The sequence below is a fragment of the Chelmon rostratus genome, chromosome 10, assembly GCF_017976325.1.
Source record: "Chelmon rostratus isolate fCheRos1 chromosome 10, fCheRos1.pri, whole genome shotgun sequence".
Classification (NCBI taxonomy): Eukaryota; Metazoa; Chordata; class Actinopteri; order Chaetodontiformes; family Chaetodontidae; genus Chelmon; species Chelmon rostratus.
This window is the reverse complement of record NC_055667.1, coordinates 15,911,067-15,927,696: the sequence shown is the minus strand read 5'-3', so window position 1 is coordinate 15,927,696 and position 16,630 is coordinate 15,911,067. Positions and strand designations below refer to the sequence as shown.

The following is a 16,630-nucleotide window of genomic DNA, read 5'->3' as shown; positions in this document are numbered from 1 at the left end:
TGTGTGTGCGTGAACTGAACTGAAGAAACTGTGCTACGACCAGTCAGCACATGTGTCGTGGCTAAAAATAATTCTCAAAAACATCTAAAAGCAACAGAAGACAAATTCAACATTTTCTTTCTTTTCATCAATGATAAAAAAATCACTATTAAGACAGTTTAAGTATATAGTATCGACCCTGACTGACTGTTCTGACTTAATTTTCCCTTTGAAGACATCAGATGAAATGTTCATACTGAAATTAATTAATTAATCATTACGGATTCAAATTGTATTATTTGAATTTAAGACATTTTAAGGACCTGATGATGTCCTGTTCATGAGGTCAAAATTATATTAATGACTCAGGATCCAAACTCCTAAAATCCCACAAATCACAGCGTCAGTTTTTTTGTCATACGTCTAATGTAATGTGTGCTCGCTCTACATGCTTGCATCATAAATTGCAAATTATAAAGTGTGGACCCAATATTTCTCTACACAAAGTGATAGTTCTTCTTTATTTCTCACACAGCATCCAACGCAGGGGCATCAGTTGTTCTCTGGCTTTATGCAGCAGGCTAAAAATGTCTTTATTCACATGCAGCAGTAGCTTGTCAGATTACAGAACAGAGACAGGACAGAATACTTAGAGTAGTTCCACAGAGATCTACCAACGTAAAAAGACTAACCCTCCAATAACCCCGAAGCAGATAAGCATAACAGAAAAGCTGTGCAAAAAATGCATTAACACTACTAATGTTTGTAGCTCTATGTAAACACACTGCCTTCATTGTCTCAAAGCAAAGCGGATGTGTGTTTTCTCAAACTGGGGCAACCCCCCACTGCCTCAGTGTCCCCTCAAGGAATACTGTATTAAAGTATCATACAGACAGCATATTAGTAAAGGCACAGAATAGACTCTTACACAGGCAGGCTGGTGGTTCAGTTATCTCAGGTCAATAAAAAAAATGTCTAGGACTGATCAGTCAACTGCCATGATACTGTATATATACAAATGTTTTTAATTGCTTAAGTTGTATAATAGTTTCTACTTTTTGTGTCTGTAAATGGTGGAAATAGACCCAAATCCGTGACTAGTTGTTTATTAATACAGTATAATAAATCACAGAATTGAGCGCCAAATGGCTTGGGACCAGTGAAACAGGGACAATGTGATGTATCTCCCAAATCAGCACACACAGAAAGTCATACAGAGCACCTTTTTATGTATATATATATATATAAAAAAAATCTAAAATGCATTGCTGTTCTATTTCTTTACTAGTAATCTTAAAAATGTTAATAAAACGAAAATGACTTCTATCACAATTAGCACTACTGTGTAAAAGATATGGAATGAAATGCTTCACAAGTTTTCAGTACTCATTTTTCATGGATTTCGGTTGTGGGGGAAACATTCTTCTCAGACAGTCTCCTCTGTTTCATCCGTTTCAGATGGCAAAACTTTCAGAACCTTCAATTCAAAAAAATGCAAAAAAAATGCAAAAAAAAAAAAAAAAACTCCGGCGAAGTACTGCAAGGGCTTTGCTTTCCACTCCCTTCAAGTTATGTGATTGTATTTTTCACTTTTTCTTTCTATCCCATCAGTTTATTGCCCATCTTCTCCATCACTCATCCTCTCCAAAAATCAATCAAATCAATTAATGATAATAATAATAATAATAATAATAATCTCAAATAACTCCCGACACCTCTCAGGGTTTGTTTTTTTTTCATTACTTAAATTATCTGCTCCTCCTCCATTCCTCCATCCCCTTCCCCTCACTCTCTCCACCTCTCAGTATCCCCCCGTCTTTACTTTTTGTAGTTGCCAAACTGAATGGCGAGCCGGTCGCTGACACAGCGGAACGTGGCCGGCTGCACCTCCCAGTAGTTGACGGGGTTAGCAAACAGGCTGATGCCGTTATAGAATGTCCTCTTCATCCCGAATCCTCGAGGGCAGAAGTCATCCACACCCACCTGGTTGATGTTGTTGGAATGGAGGTACACCACCTGGAAAGCACGAGTGGCATCGTACAGGGTGAGAAGAGCATCGTGTGAAACATTCACCATCGGATGGCAAGCAAAATGTGTGCGTGTTAGACTCACCTGCAGGTATTTCATATCTGGGAGGCCTTTGGGAACACGAGTGAGGCGGTTGTGGTCCAGATGTAGCTCTCTCAGTCTGGGCAGGTACGACAGACTGCCGTTCTCTATGTTGCGGATATGATTAAAGCCGAGGCCCAACCTGGAAAAAGTGAGACCAGGGGAGAGAGGTGAAACAGGCATGCAGAAATTAGGCCGCTGCATGGGACATTTAGCTTAAGTGTTTTACTTGTGTGAGCTGGAGTAACAGCAAAGTCCCTGATAAATATCAAAGAAACAACAAGATATTAAAGGTTTACTCTGCAGGAATTTCCTTTAAAAAAAAAAAACAATTTATGGACCCTCTCAATCATCATAAGTGTGTGGTGGTGTATTTGTCTGCAGAGACCAGGTCCTCTGCCTGTATTTTTTTATGTCATTATTATTTTGCTGTGATTGGGACCTTTGCTGCACAAGGTGAAACGCCAAGCTGACTGAGCTTGTTCGTGGCTGTAGTGTGAAAACCCTCATTCTCCTACTTTTTATTACCAAGTCAATGTCGTTCACAGTGGCGTGCACAGACTTTTTGAAGGGCAGGGGGGGAAAGGAAAAAAAGGGCACATATAGCGTGTCCTCGCCACTGAAGAGGGCACTTTAGCATGCGTTTTGGCGTCCAAGAGGGCACTTTAGAGCGCGTTTTGGTGTCCAAGAGGGCACTTTAGAGCACGTTTTGGCGTCCAAGAGAGCACTTTAGCGTGTGTTTTGGCTCCCAGAGAGCATTTTAGCACGCGTTTTGGCTCCCAAGAGGGCACTTTAGCACGTGTTTTGGAGTCCAAGAGGGCACTTTAGCGCGCGTTTTTCAAAAACTGGGCCACGAAAAACAACAAACAAACAAAACTGCCCCCCCCCCCCGTGCACGCCACTTTATTGCCCTTGAAGGGCACTGCTGACTGGGGATGTGTTTTTAAAAAACACACAAGCAAGTCCCTCAGGAAACCAGGACTCAGTTATGGTCAGAAATGAGTTTGAATTTGAAGTGTGACAGATACCTGTACAGGTTTTTGTAGCGGCTCAGGTCCTCCAGTTCCACGGCCTGGATCTCGTTGTGGTCCAGATGAAGCTCGTGAAGACTCTCTGGGAGATCTGAAAGACCGTACCTTTAAAGCTCCACTCAGGGGTGAGATTTCATTTTGTCCCGCATTAGTTTCTGTCCTATTCCACTTAGTTCTGTTGTCTAAACCTGACCAAGCAGCTCTGTCTAAATCAACCAAAAAGTTTTGGTGCCTAAACTGAAGGAAACTGACTGCTTCACACCAATAAGCTCATGACAGCGAGGGTGTGGTACGCCTATCACTGGGGTTGTCTCCAAGGGTCATATGTGTCATTTTCACTGACAGTCACTGGCAATCAACCTATTCAATCATTTACATATTACAACAATGGTCAAAGAAAACACATTCATTTGCGCTGCTTGAAGCCAGTCAAAAGTGTCTTAAATGGCACAAAAGGGAGCAGCCTCTCTAATTTTGATAGTGAGGTTTCCCAGATTCTGTATTAATATGCTGGTTGTTTAGGACCAGATGGTCTTGGGACTCTTGCAGTGACATCATTGTCACTTGTTCGGCAAGGCCTCGAATGTAATGGATGTTCATTTATATATATACAAACCTGCACTTAAACAAACAGGATTAGTGAGTTTGGAGGTTCTAGCAGCTGATATCTTTTTCCCTTTGGACAGAGCCACCAGGTTAGCTTGTCCCCTTGTTTGCACTGTTTGCGCTAAGCTAAATGGCTGCTGGCTTCATATTTAGCATACAGACATGAAAGTGGTCTCAGCCTTCTCATCCAGTACTTTCCAAAAGGCTGAACTATTCCTGTAAACATAGCCTCAAACTATGTGATGCCTCCATTCCAGATATCTCAGCCACACAGATGAGTTGTTACCTTTTGGCACCCCAGTCAGTTTGGCCTCTGATATACGCAGATAATTCAGTTTCAGTCCCTTGAAGGCTCCAGGCTCAAAACCGCTGTTGTGGAGGGGGTTTGCTCCCATTTCTGCAAGATGAAGGGAATATTTGCGGCATGAAATAAATTTCAGTCTCTTTAATCTTTAAAATCTGTTGCCAGTGCTACATGGTGGCAAATACAGTGGTGAGCACCACCGAATATAGCCTAAATTTGTTGAAGTCATCAGCGTTTCTGACCTATGCAGTTCATGCTGCCCAGTCCTGCGAAGGCTCCGGCTGCCACCTTCTTGATGCGGTTCTCGTGGATCCTCAGCTCAACCAGAGAAGAAGGCAAGTTCTTGGGGATGGTGGTCAGCAGATTCTTGGAGAAGTAGAGCTTCTGCATGTGCTTCAGAGGCACAAATGCTCGGGGGTGGACTTTAGAAATATGGTTATTCCTCAGAGACAGACCCTGAAAAAAAAAAACTGTAATCACGGAGAGGCAAAATTCAACACCCACTTTATTTGATTTGTGTGAAAACCTCAGTGGCACGCAGACAGTTGGCAAATTCAAAGAAAGAAAGCTAAAATAATACACAGAATGCCAAAGAGCTTGTGTTTGCATCCTCTCTCTCTACTGAATGTGTGAATAAAAACAGTTCCCAGCAGTCCATCACATTAGCAGACAGTCTCCCCACCTGTGCTGGCTGAAAGATGGAGACAGATGTAGGCTGAGGTAAACAGACCTTAATAGAGATGTTATTGTATAATGTCATGTCTGGAGTTTCCTGCGCTGCCAGACTTAATATTGCTCTTGGTCAGCGCTTTTGAAGGCGGGTCAGGAGTGAGCGCAGCCGTTCTCCAAAGAGAGGCACGGATGTGAGCACACTCCCATTTGGTTTGGGCTCAAACTTAATACAATTAAAGCTCTCAGAGCGAAGGGCGGCGGAGGGCGAAAAAGAAAGGAAATGAACCTCTAAACCTCCGAGGAGACGGAGGGTCATGATGATATTTCACACCGCCGAAGCCAACACAAGCTGAGCTGAGACGGTTACACATCCTTGAGAGGTGCTGAGCGAATGCTGAGTGGGACTTTATGATTGTGACAAGGCTGTGTGTCTCTTACATATAAGTTAGTGAGGCCTTTGAAGTCGTTCTCTTTGAGTTCGGTGATATGGTTGTTCTGCAGATCCAGGAACTTGGTGTCCCGAGGAATATTGTTTGGCACCTCGGTCAGACCTGAGGACAATCCAGTAAAAACACAGAGGGGAATCACACTCCATTAAATGCTTCCATGGAGCAACACCCTAAAAACCAGTTTGTTTTCAATGGGCAAGCTCTTTGGATATCTTAGTCAGACACAGACCTTGGAAAATAAATAGTCACTGTGTGTTTTAAAACCTCCATCAGGCGCAGAAATTCACCCAATCACACTCCCACACATTCTCAAATGAGCACTTTGGGCCTCCTCGTCTATTATTTTAATGAGAGGTGGACATAGACACAACCATGGAGGTCACACAGAGACGTCAAAGAGGCACATAACTAACATTACTGGTTTGTCACTGACAAAGACAAGCACACACACACACATGCGCATGCAAATTCCCCTCACAGCAGATGGGGACACCAGATGTTTGCCATCTGGCTTCCATTCGACAGAAGTCACAAAGGATGTGACTTATATGAGCAAAATCACACATGAAATAAAAGGGAGACGGGCACAACCCTGACATGCACACACACATACACAGAAACACAAGCTGTGTGAGTTAATGTGCGAGTGGTGAAGCTGTCATCCCATCTGGGAGTGTTTTCATTTTGGCTTCTTCGTGACAGAAACACCTGCTAAGAGGTAGTTAACACCAGCAGTGACAAGCATAAGCACCAAAAGCTGTTATGGTTAGTGTTGCTTATAAGTATTGTTTACGGAGCAATAACTTCAGGCAGTGCTAAGGACGGGCTACAAGTGGACAGTGTTAACAAATACACCTGCGTTGTTCCGCTCAGGGATCTCTCTGGAAAATGACTCAGCACACGCACAAACACAGCAACCAGTGATCATTAACAAGACCACATCACAGGGCCACGTGGACGAGTGTATCAGATGTGGTCCGTGGAGCAGACAGCCCACGGTAAGCGAGCCCCGACCAGGGCCGACCTCATCTGGACCACGACCATGATGCAACCAGACACGCCGGTGAGAGAGCGCCAGCTGTCCCACTGGGATCCAGTTTGCCACCGACCACATCTGACCCACAGGCCTCTACCCAGAGCTGTCCATCTAGAGTTAAGTTTAGATATATGGCTTTGGCTGTACTGTGCCACACCCTCCATGTCACCACACAGGATCAAACCCTCAGCAGCTCCCTCTGGCATTCTGCTCCAACCACGTCCTCACAGCACTGAGAGATGTGGAACTTTATAGCGCAGCCTCATCCAAGAAATCAAGCTTCAGGGAGCAAAGATAAATTCATTAAAGATGTGGATGAGAGTTTAAATTATAAACCAAACTCCGTCTCTATGATTTACTTTCCTCAAATGTAATAAAGTTATTACAGCTGCTGCGAGAGCAACCTGACTCCAAAAGTGCAGAATGTTACCAGGCGGATTCATGTGGTGGGAAATATTTACCTTCCAGTCAACACCTGCAGCTTTCGACATGCATCCTGCCAACTGGAAACCTTCAAATTTGTATGCCTGCGTCGAACCTAACAGACACCACAAACAGACCTGAGAAAACTTTCACCGACACCCTGATTAACTGAATCTCTTAACCCTCTAAACCCCCAAACCACAGAGCTTCACCCGTATCTACCACAAATCTCAAAGCCTTGGCCGCAAACTGACAAAACTAGCACCCTCTCAAACCCCAGCGCCCCTCAACACAAACAGCCGACATCATGCTGGGATGCACACAGAGAGGAGACAGACGCCACCGCCAAAATACATGTGCTCTAAATAAGCACTTGACATCTCGGAAATTATACGCTTCCACATTTACCCGCTGCAGAGAGACCGGGGACAGTAAATATATAGAGCTTGTAAAATGATGATTCGACGAAACCATGATGTCTAAACACAGACAGCTTATTAGAGTTATATAGCCAGTATAATGTCAGGAATCTTTATATCCACAAGTAAGACTGAATGCAGTTTCTTTGGTCCTTTAAAAATAGACAGAGAAGGAATAGCATGCACTACATCCACAGTCATGAAACTGTAGCGTGTGCTTATATGGAAACATGTCTAAAATTAAGCCAGACTGTAAAAGCATCGGAAATCATATTTTGAGGTACGTTTTGTTGATGCATCAAGAAATAGCTGGATGTTTTTGTGTCCTTTTCTGCGTGCATGTTTTTCCGGTGGAACTCATAACCGAATATTCATAATCCTCGCCTCCTTATTTCTATTCAAAAACGCTCCAAATGCGCACATACTCACAACTTTTATCTCTCTATCATTATTTCCTTTTAATCACCTCCTCCGTCTTGAAATCCTTTTAAACTAACCCATCCTTGCCTCCATCCTCCCCGCCCGTTTTGGCTTTACATTAAACATCCTGTCGGCGTCCCAAAAACAACATGAAACAGCTCTTTAAAGACAGTGAGGAAATTATAAACTTTTCATCTCCTCCCATCAAAGTGTCCCTGTTTTTGTCGACTGCTGTGTCTTTCTGCTTCAGACCATCTCTGTCTCTTCCTTTCCCACCCAGCATCTACACACATAGTCTGGGACACAAAATCCCTCAAAGACATGCCTTTCCTTGTCAAAATACACCAGCATTATCCGCGAGGAAGACATTCCTCTCTTAGATAATACACCAAAGGGTGGGGGGCCTTTATTCTCTGGAGCTATGAAAGCCATGCAAGGCCCGGGCCACGCTCACTCACTCTGTCATTCAACTCATTTGCTTTCCTATCTGAGCCTCTCGACACACACTTAGAAATGATGACGAAGCATCGCAGACATGCTCTCTCGCTCTTTTGCTTCACACACTCTCACTGACCGAGGTCAGAACACTGGACGACCCGGAGCTGACAGTGGCAGCCGAAGGGGCACATGGGTACGTCAGGGGGGAGGACCTCCTCCACGGCGGAGCCCTCTTCCTCATCCCTCATCATCGTCATTATCCCGCCGGTGTCCATGCTGTCCATGGCAAAATCCCAGAAGCCTCGCTGCTCGAAGGGCAGGGCAGAGGAGGAGGAGAGCAGCTGCACCGCGCATAGCAACAGCAGGAGGGAGCAATGTGGCAACATCTTTAACTTACACACCTGAGGAAACAGAAGAGAGAGGGGGGGCAGAGTCAGTGGTTATTGTGCATGAATGTATACACTCAGTGGAACGAGCTGGAAGTAATGCAGTCTGATCCAACAGCCCAACAACAGATCCCACATTCAACAAGGTTGTAATATGTATAAATATGTTTTTAAGAAAGGTACCGATTCAACATTATGATCATTTTGGTGCTGTTGAATTGAGCTGCATTACACAGAGAGGTGCTTCTAATATTTTGTCTAAGTGTCTGGGACGTTGTGAAGTGACAAAAAGAAAAGGTGCATAAGCCTATGCCCAGGGGCCCCAGAAGCCTCAGATTCACCTAATATCAGCAGATATTAGATCATTTGATTAGTTGTAAATGTCTTATTAAGGTTTAGGATGCAGAGCCTTCATTCATAAAATGGCCTTGATCAATTTTGATCTTGATATGAAATCTTACTTCGACGTGGAAATGATCTTCTCTCTAAGCAAAGCCTAGACTCGATGTCAGTGACTTTCCTCGTGGTCGCGCAGAGGTATTGCAGCTTGGCACACATATGAATCCGAGCCTGTGTTGAACTTTGCATGAGCTTTTATGAACAACATTCACTTTCTCCACTGATTGCTGCGATGCACTGGTCCATTTGGGAGAGCTCGGGCGTGCCAGGCTCCCCTCCCGTCCCCTTAATGCCGCAGTTTTGTATGGCTATTCTTTTTTTCCCTTGTATTTTAAGGTCAGACCACTTTTTTTTAAAAATCCTGACCACAGATCTGTCTTTCTGCCCCACTTTGTTCGCTGCTTTGGCGACACACTCCAAAGCTGCGTGTTTGGCTTTGTTTGTCACCCCTCTACTGTATTTAGTCCACCAAATAGTACATGTGGCCTGGCTTCCATCTCCTCTGCCATCGCTGTGATCTCATCTTCCAAAACGTTTGCTGTTCTCTTTTGGTTCATGGTCACTCCTGACTAAACCCTCATTTGCGCTGGCATCGTATGCGGGGAAATTACAAAGCAGGTACTGTCAATTTTAGTTGGTTTGAGATTTATTGATCACAGGTGCGTAAGTTACAAATGGGGTTCTTAGAACCTGCATAAGCAAGACTTTTAAAGCCCTGCATCGTTTTTCAATAAAACATACGTGCACTGTGAGAAATTAGCTTTAGATCAAGTTTGAGTATAAATCTAACAACTTTATTTTTAAATGAGGTCCCAAGTAGTATTATTCCACCCCAGACGTACTGGTTGGTTTCAGGCAAATAATGATGCTGCCATGTATAGCCTGCTGTGTGCACTGGACTTAATGAGAACATGTGGGCGAAAGAGTTCATACACAATCCACAGGGTGGGAAATGGTGTGTGTGTGTGTGTGTGTGTGTGTGTGTGTGTGTGTGTGTGTGTGTGTGTGTGTGTGCTTATATGTGTGTGTGTGTTGTGGGGGCTTTCAGAAGGGGCCAAATAGCAAACATTTGCCCCAGGGCTCCCTAGTAGGTCAATCCAGCCATGTGCATGAGGGCTTTAAATTCATAGCTAAGTGTAATGGTCAGTAATAAATGGACAATGAAATATTATGAAATGGTCTGCTTAGCCTTAATTACAAGGCGCTACAGTTTATACCACACCTCACAGGCAGGCCAGGAGCTGCAGGCTGGTGAGGAGAAACGGACTCATTCCCCCTGGGAAACTCGCCAGGAATCGACTCTGGGAATGAAAGTCACTTAAACCACAGTGGCAAAATGTCACTGTCTGCTTCCTGCACACCGAGTCCTTTCCTAGGAGTGCAAGTCTCTTCTCACCGGCCAATCAGATAGTCTAGCGGACATCACCTCAGAGGTGGAAAACTTTATTCCTGCAGCCGAGCAGTCAAACAAAGCCACCATTCACTTAGAGGGGAAACTGGCTGTGCAAGTGCGTCTGTGTGCATGTACATGTGTCTGAGTGTGCCTGCATGTCATGAAACACAGACTCCATGATGTCATAGCTGTGCACACACACACATACACACACACACACACACACACTGGTAATTGAGGTCACCAGACATGTGAGCATGTGTGTGTCTGCGTTTGTTTCCTTCCTTTATCCTGTCTGCACTGACCTCACACTTCAGTGCAGCCACCACTCCTATTGAACCTAACATATAATTCCTAGAAAAACTAATTATTACCAGGCCAATTGATCCTTACAGCAGGAAATCCTGACCCTTAACCTGAAGCTAATCCTATGAAGTGAAGCCTAGAACTGGACCCTTGGGTGACCTAAAACCCTATAATCTCCAGCCTCGTCGCGTTAATTCCTCCTCTGATCCCCAGCTCTGTAATCCTACAGCTGCAAAGTGTTGCCAGCGGTTAGCATGCAAATTGACTTTCCAGGGAAGTTTAAGAATCCTGTTGCAACATGATCGCAATTTAACTGAAAGCAAGAGGCGAAGTTTGGCTGTCAGCTCTATCGGGCCAAGAGATGGATGAAAGGAAGGAGCGGGGAGACGAGGTTGAGAGTGGGAGAGGGAGGAATGACATAACAATCAAAAGGAGTGAAAGTTCAGACAGAGGCTGGTAGAAAAAAGATGCACATCGTTTATGTTTTAGGGTGAAATTTTGGACAGTGTGTTCAGGAGTTTACACTGTACTTCAGACGTGACAGAACATTTGACTTGAAACTGTATTTTCTCTCTGTTTGTTACTTACTTGTCTCAAGGCTACTCCACTAAATGCAACACTTGCTTGATCTTTGCCCTGTCTATTTCACCTAATGTTCCCAGGATATTTTAGACGTGCTGACTGTTCACTTTGAACATTTTGAACAACTTTGACTGGCTTAAAAGGAAGACTGCAATAATAAAGCTTGTGAGTGGGGTTTAACAGGCTTTTTAATGTTGGGGAAATGCTTTTCATTCCACACTTGGTGAAAAAAATGTTGTCTAAACTGATACTGGTCTTTGAAATTGCAAAAGTAGAGCCTTAACAAAAGCACCCCACAAAGACGAATGTGGTCAGAGTAAATACATCACAGCGTGTGGGCGATGAATTAACAACACATCAATTCAGCACTTAGTGACTATCCATAACCTCACATTCAAACTGAGTTTCCAGTCCTGAATTATTCTGGACTGTGCATGGCAAAAAGATCCATTTCCAGTTTGTTAAAGTTGCTTATGCAATCCCCTGCAACTGGAGAGCGTTTTTGCTCCATTCAGAGAAAATAAAAGCATTGTTTAGGGACATTAAAATGAGTAAAACAAAGGGCCTGTGCATGATGTGGACCTGGCTTGGAAGCATGAATAACTGGCCCCTGCAGTCTGCTCCCTGCAATAAAAATAGCTGCCAAATTATACCATTTTGCAGAAAAGAAAAAAACACCACTGGCCTTGGCTTGGCCAGAAGAATGCAGCCAAGAGGACATAACGAGGGCATATATGGTCAGTATCACACAATGACACGCAACACAGAAAAGAGCTGGAACGTACAGAGAAGACACCGCCGCACTTATTTATACACCTACAATTTCTGCAACTTGTGCTTTGCAGCATTATGGGATAGCACAAGTGTATATTGTAAATCAAGAACCGTGGCACCCATGCTCTCATCTGTGGAGCCATTTTTCATCTGTCAAGCCGATGATTTGTCAGCCATTTGTGGACTTGTGGTAGTTGATGGAGATTTGCAGACCGAGGTGTTGGGAATAATGGAGGAGAGGAAAAAAAAGGGAGACGGGAACAAGAACAGTCTGTCATCATCCAAGAATGACGTGTAGGGCTACTATAAACACAACATGACGATAAGACTAAACTACATCCCACGATCGAGCAGCCTCTCTGGCTGTAATAACCACTTTAATCTGGACCTGGTGTGTGTATGAATTCCTCTTCTCTCCCTGCTGTTAAAGCTGTGAGCCTTCAAACATCCGGTGTGGGACAAAAACAAACTGAAGGCTTCAATCTTAATTGTTGTTGCCTCGGCTCTCCTCCCATCCAAAGGCCAAGAGCGGTTTAATGGATGGATGGATGGGCAGCTATTCTCGTCTCGCTCACTGTGTTTGTCTCCGAGGTGCTGTGGTGTGTGTGTGTGTCTGTGTGTGTGTGTGTTGGGGGGTATAGGAGGAGAATGACAATTATGAGGGAGACAGACGGAGAGAAAGAGTGGGAGTTGAGATTAACCTGCAAAAGACACAGGGAAGTGTCTAAACAACACTTACATCACCGGTACGACAAAGCAGAAATGTTTTAGCTGTTCTATATGGCCAAAAGTATGTGGACATGGTAGTCAAAGGCAAGTCAACAGATATGAATACAAAAGCATCTAACGCCAACCATGAGCCAGGCCCTGTCTCATCAGTTCCCTGTCTAACTGACTAACTCTCTGGAAATGGGAGGAAAAAATCCTGCAACCAGGTTAAAAAATCTTGCAAATAAAAAGCCTGCTTAGACAAGTGGAGGCTGTTATGGAAGCAGATTAATGCCAGTGCTTTTCAACCCAACAATCGCTCAGGTGTCCACATACTTTTGGCCTCACAGTCTCGCTCATCCCCCCTCAGAAACGTTTAACGAGATCGAGGCTTCTCTCTCCTTTGCAGCAACAATTATTTTCCTTCAATCAAAAGCAAAGAAGAGAAGGAACAGGAGGAAATTCCCCGTCCGTGTCAAAGGTGTGTCAGCTCATGCCCAGTGTGTAAATCTCTTTCTCTCTCTGTCACACACACACACACACACACACAATAAGAATGTCTGAACCTCTAAGGTTGGAGGTTGAAGCTGTCATAACAGGCACCAGAAGAGAGACACTTTTATGAAGACGTGAATCCAGCGGTTTACTGTTGGATTCGAAGGACGTAAATAGGATTAAGGACTGAGACGGAGCAACAGAGAAGACATGAGACAGGATTCAGAGATGGATAGATGCCGGCTGATAATAAAACACAGCAGTGTCGCTGAAAGCACCATCTGGTGAACAATCAACCCAACAAGTGTACCAGTTGTTTGAGTTTCCCACACCCAGTGTCTGAGATTAGATTTACATTTCCTATATGCACAATCCATCAAGTGCTGGGTACTTGTCAGCCATCACGTCCACCGCAATTACTTTGATGTGACCAGAGTTCCCACAAGGCAGCCTTTGCCCTTGTCAAGCTAAACAAACATTTAAACTATATGCTCGCTGTGTTGCCAAGAATAATCATCTCCTCAAGATACAACAGGGTTTGGTCTCCCATGACTGCAGGAGAGAAAGGCAATCACTGCTACCTCCCACCCAGTCATACACGCCACCCCCAATTTCTCTTGACTGGGATGAATTGATGCCACCTTTTCTCCACAGAGAAAGATTTAATTGCTATGGCTGTAAAATCATCAAATTTTATATGCACACAGCCCCTTTTATTACCGCACATTTTATGCTGCTCTTGTCTGTGTCTTCAGCAAATGTTGGCACCGCCATGAAACCTCACCGCTGGAGGTGCCAAAATCCATTAAGTCTTACATTATCAATCACGACACGAAATGCTGGCTTATTTTATCTTTGCATTCATACTTAGGAGCACATCAGCTCTGCTCCTTAGATTACTCTGCAGTCGTGTGAGCAGAGTTAAGGTGGGGCAGAGAGCTTACCAAAAGTGCCAGCTGGCGCCGCACTGTTGGTATATTGGCTGCTGCCACGTCAACACTCAGTGGCGATTAACATCGCATGGTGGCTCAAAGTGATCACACTGCTGACGGGGCACAAAATATTTTACATGGCTTAGCATTGTGTTGCAGAGAATAAATCTAATTCTGGCGGGCGTTGCTCCATGGAATATTCGTTTGTTTTCAGGAAGAGTGTTGTATTTTTTCCCAACCCGTCATGTTATTCTGAGCAGGATCCAAGCTGCAATAAACTCTGACACCTAAAAAAAACACAAATGTAAAACTCACACAAATGTTTGCTTGTGGGCATGCAGGCTAGCCCAAACACATTCTCACATGTATACACACACACTTAAACCATCTATTTTGGTCTCAAAATCTAAAGTCCACCTTTAAAATGATCTGGTCATTTGGTTGACCTCCCTCGCTCCTCGCATGTGAACACACACAGGCAGCAGGGCAAGCACACACGCACGTATGCACGCACGCACACACACAAGCCAAATTCATGCACTCTTCAGACAGTAGAAGTTAGTGCTAGGCGGGTCCGGTAGGAGAGTTCGGGTGGAGTTAACTGCCCCAGCGGCTGTAATTTGGTGACTGCTATCCCTAAAAAAAGGAACAGTTTGGCAGCTTCTCTGTTGCCGCCAAGCTTGGATGTGGTGGCAAGCTGCTCAACGCTGCAGAGACGAGGCCTAACCAGAGAGGAACAGAGAGCAGAGCGATACAGAAGAACAAAAAAAAGAGCAGAATCAGTCAACAGCAGGGAGACAACTGACCTGAGGATGTCTGTGGGCAGATGAGCCTCATTCAAAGTATGTGGAGTATTCCAGAGTTTGTGCCAGTTATAAGTGGGCTATGAATAGAGACTGTCAACAATGGCTGCTTTTTCAAAAACCAAAATGGAACAATCAGCAAGTTTTCCTGTCAAAACACGGAAACTGAAATATTTCCAGAGCTCGACTTGAACTCTGACTTGGATTAAAAACTGTGAGAGTCAGGGAACAGTGAACCAGTGATGTGGCATCAAACTGACACTGATCAATGAGGGTACAAAGAACCCAGCCCTCTGCAGGGCCAGTGTGGAGCTACAGGGGAACTGTTATACAAAATCAAAGATGTCGAGACAGGCGGGTGGATGGACAGACAGGCAGAACAGAATCACAGGTGCAGAGCGGTCAACCCGCAGACTGGCTAATAGGCAGGTGGGCTGGAAGGTCAGGAAACACAGATTTAGACCTTCAGTTTGACTGTCTGACCATTGAGTCCACAGTCAAATGCTGTCTTTGTACAGTAAGGTGACTCAGTTAAATCCACTGGTAGCCCAACAAACAGCTCATACATGGTACTTAAGCGTTGCTGGACCTGAAGTCATCAGCACAAGACAGAATGGGGCCACAGATGGGGAAGAGGTCCTTCCACAAAGAGCTGTATGTTTATCTGCATCCTATTATGCCACAAAATAAAACACGGTGAGGAAAAGAGCAAGCTATAATAATCTTCCTATCAAATAAATTTTCTCAGGCCACAGTTCTCTCAACACATTTCAATCTGGTCGCAGCATGCGTGTGCAGAGGCTGAATTTGAGGGTGGTGCAGGCCTGTGTACCAGAAGGGGTTGACTTGATTGGCATGTTTCACTGTAATTATTCTCCCTAAATGATGATGCAGGGGTGGATGTAAAAGACCCACTATGAATGCCCTGTGTTACATTTACAGTGTGATGAGAGCATGAGGACGCATTGATTTGAGGATGAAGTGAGTGGAAGGAAAAGTTGTGCTTTATCAGTATCTCGTCCACCAATGATAGCTGCCATTGAATAGTCTTTGGAGACTTGTTGCGCCATCTAGTGTAACTCCAGAGTGAGAGCTGAGGGAAAAACCACAGCATCAGACGTACGAGGTTGCATTAAGTAGCCGACGATACAGGTCATAGTCTTATAATGATCATGAGGGGGGAAAAAAAATTGGCAAATTATGTGGTGCAAAATACAAACAACATGAAAGTGAAAATATAAAAGTTAAAAAATTGGAAAACATGTGAAAGTATGTGAAGATGTGACAGTAGAGTTTATAGCTACAAGAATCTGAATTATATTGATATCACTATGATAAAACTAGTTTCAAAGTTTCTATATGTCACAAAAACTTTGTAACTACTATTATTTATGTATCATTATATTGTCAAATAAAATCAGCCTAGGTGGGGGAATGAAAAAGTTTCCCCAGGCTAATTACAAGACTGCATAGTACATATAATCAAATAACCCATCTCCCCTACCTGATGGATAGAAATAAGATATTAATTCCAAATTCCAAAAATAGCAGGTTGAAGACTGTTTTCTCCCTCTGTGCGTCAGATTATCCTGGAGACTTGTTGTCCTATATTTTCATCACATTTAGGGATTATTGCAGTATTTCCCCGTGGTCCTCTGACATCCAGCTGCAGCTCCTCCACCACTGTGTGCCACTGCGAACCGTGTCAGGGCACCGTGTGTGCTCGCTTCAGTCCAAACCGAGGAAACGACTGAGAGCCGGGGGGGTCAAGCCCATAAAGTTAACAAGCCAGCCTCCTTTCTCCCCTTTTGGATGGAGGAAGGAAAAGGAGGAGGAGGAGGAGGAGAGGCCTGAGTACAGTACTTCTGTGCTACCATAGTAGCTGGTATATAACTTTATGTTATGTAAAGTTAGTAGTACTCTTATGACAGTTCATAAAGTTGCATCATGCAAATGTTGCATAAAA

At 44.1% G+C, this 16,630-nt stretch overlaps 1 protein-coding gene across 1 annotated transcript; it reads right to left on the bottom strand.

The window, feature by feature from the left end:
• Window positions 1-486: 486 nt before the first annotated feature.
• On the bottom strand, window positions 487-16,392 carry bgnb (biglycan b). The gene is made up of 8 exons (XM_041945557.1): window positions 16,169-16,392; window positions 8,023-8,287; window positions 5,140-5,252; window positions 4,272-4,485; window positions 4,012-4,122; window positions 3,117-3,210; window positions 2,092-2,230; window positions 487-1,995 (listed from the first exon to the last, which is right to left on the bottom strand). The coding sequence occupies exons 2-8, from the start codon at window positions 8,270-8,272 to the stop codon at window positions 1,798-1,800; spliced, it is 1,119 nt and encodes a 372-aa protein (XP_041801491.1). The 5' UTR covers window positions 8,273-8,287; window positions 16,169-16,392; the 3' UTR covers window positions 487-1,797.
• Between the last annotated feature and the right edge of the window lie 238 nt (window positions 16,393-16,630).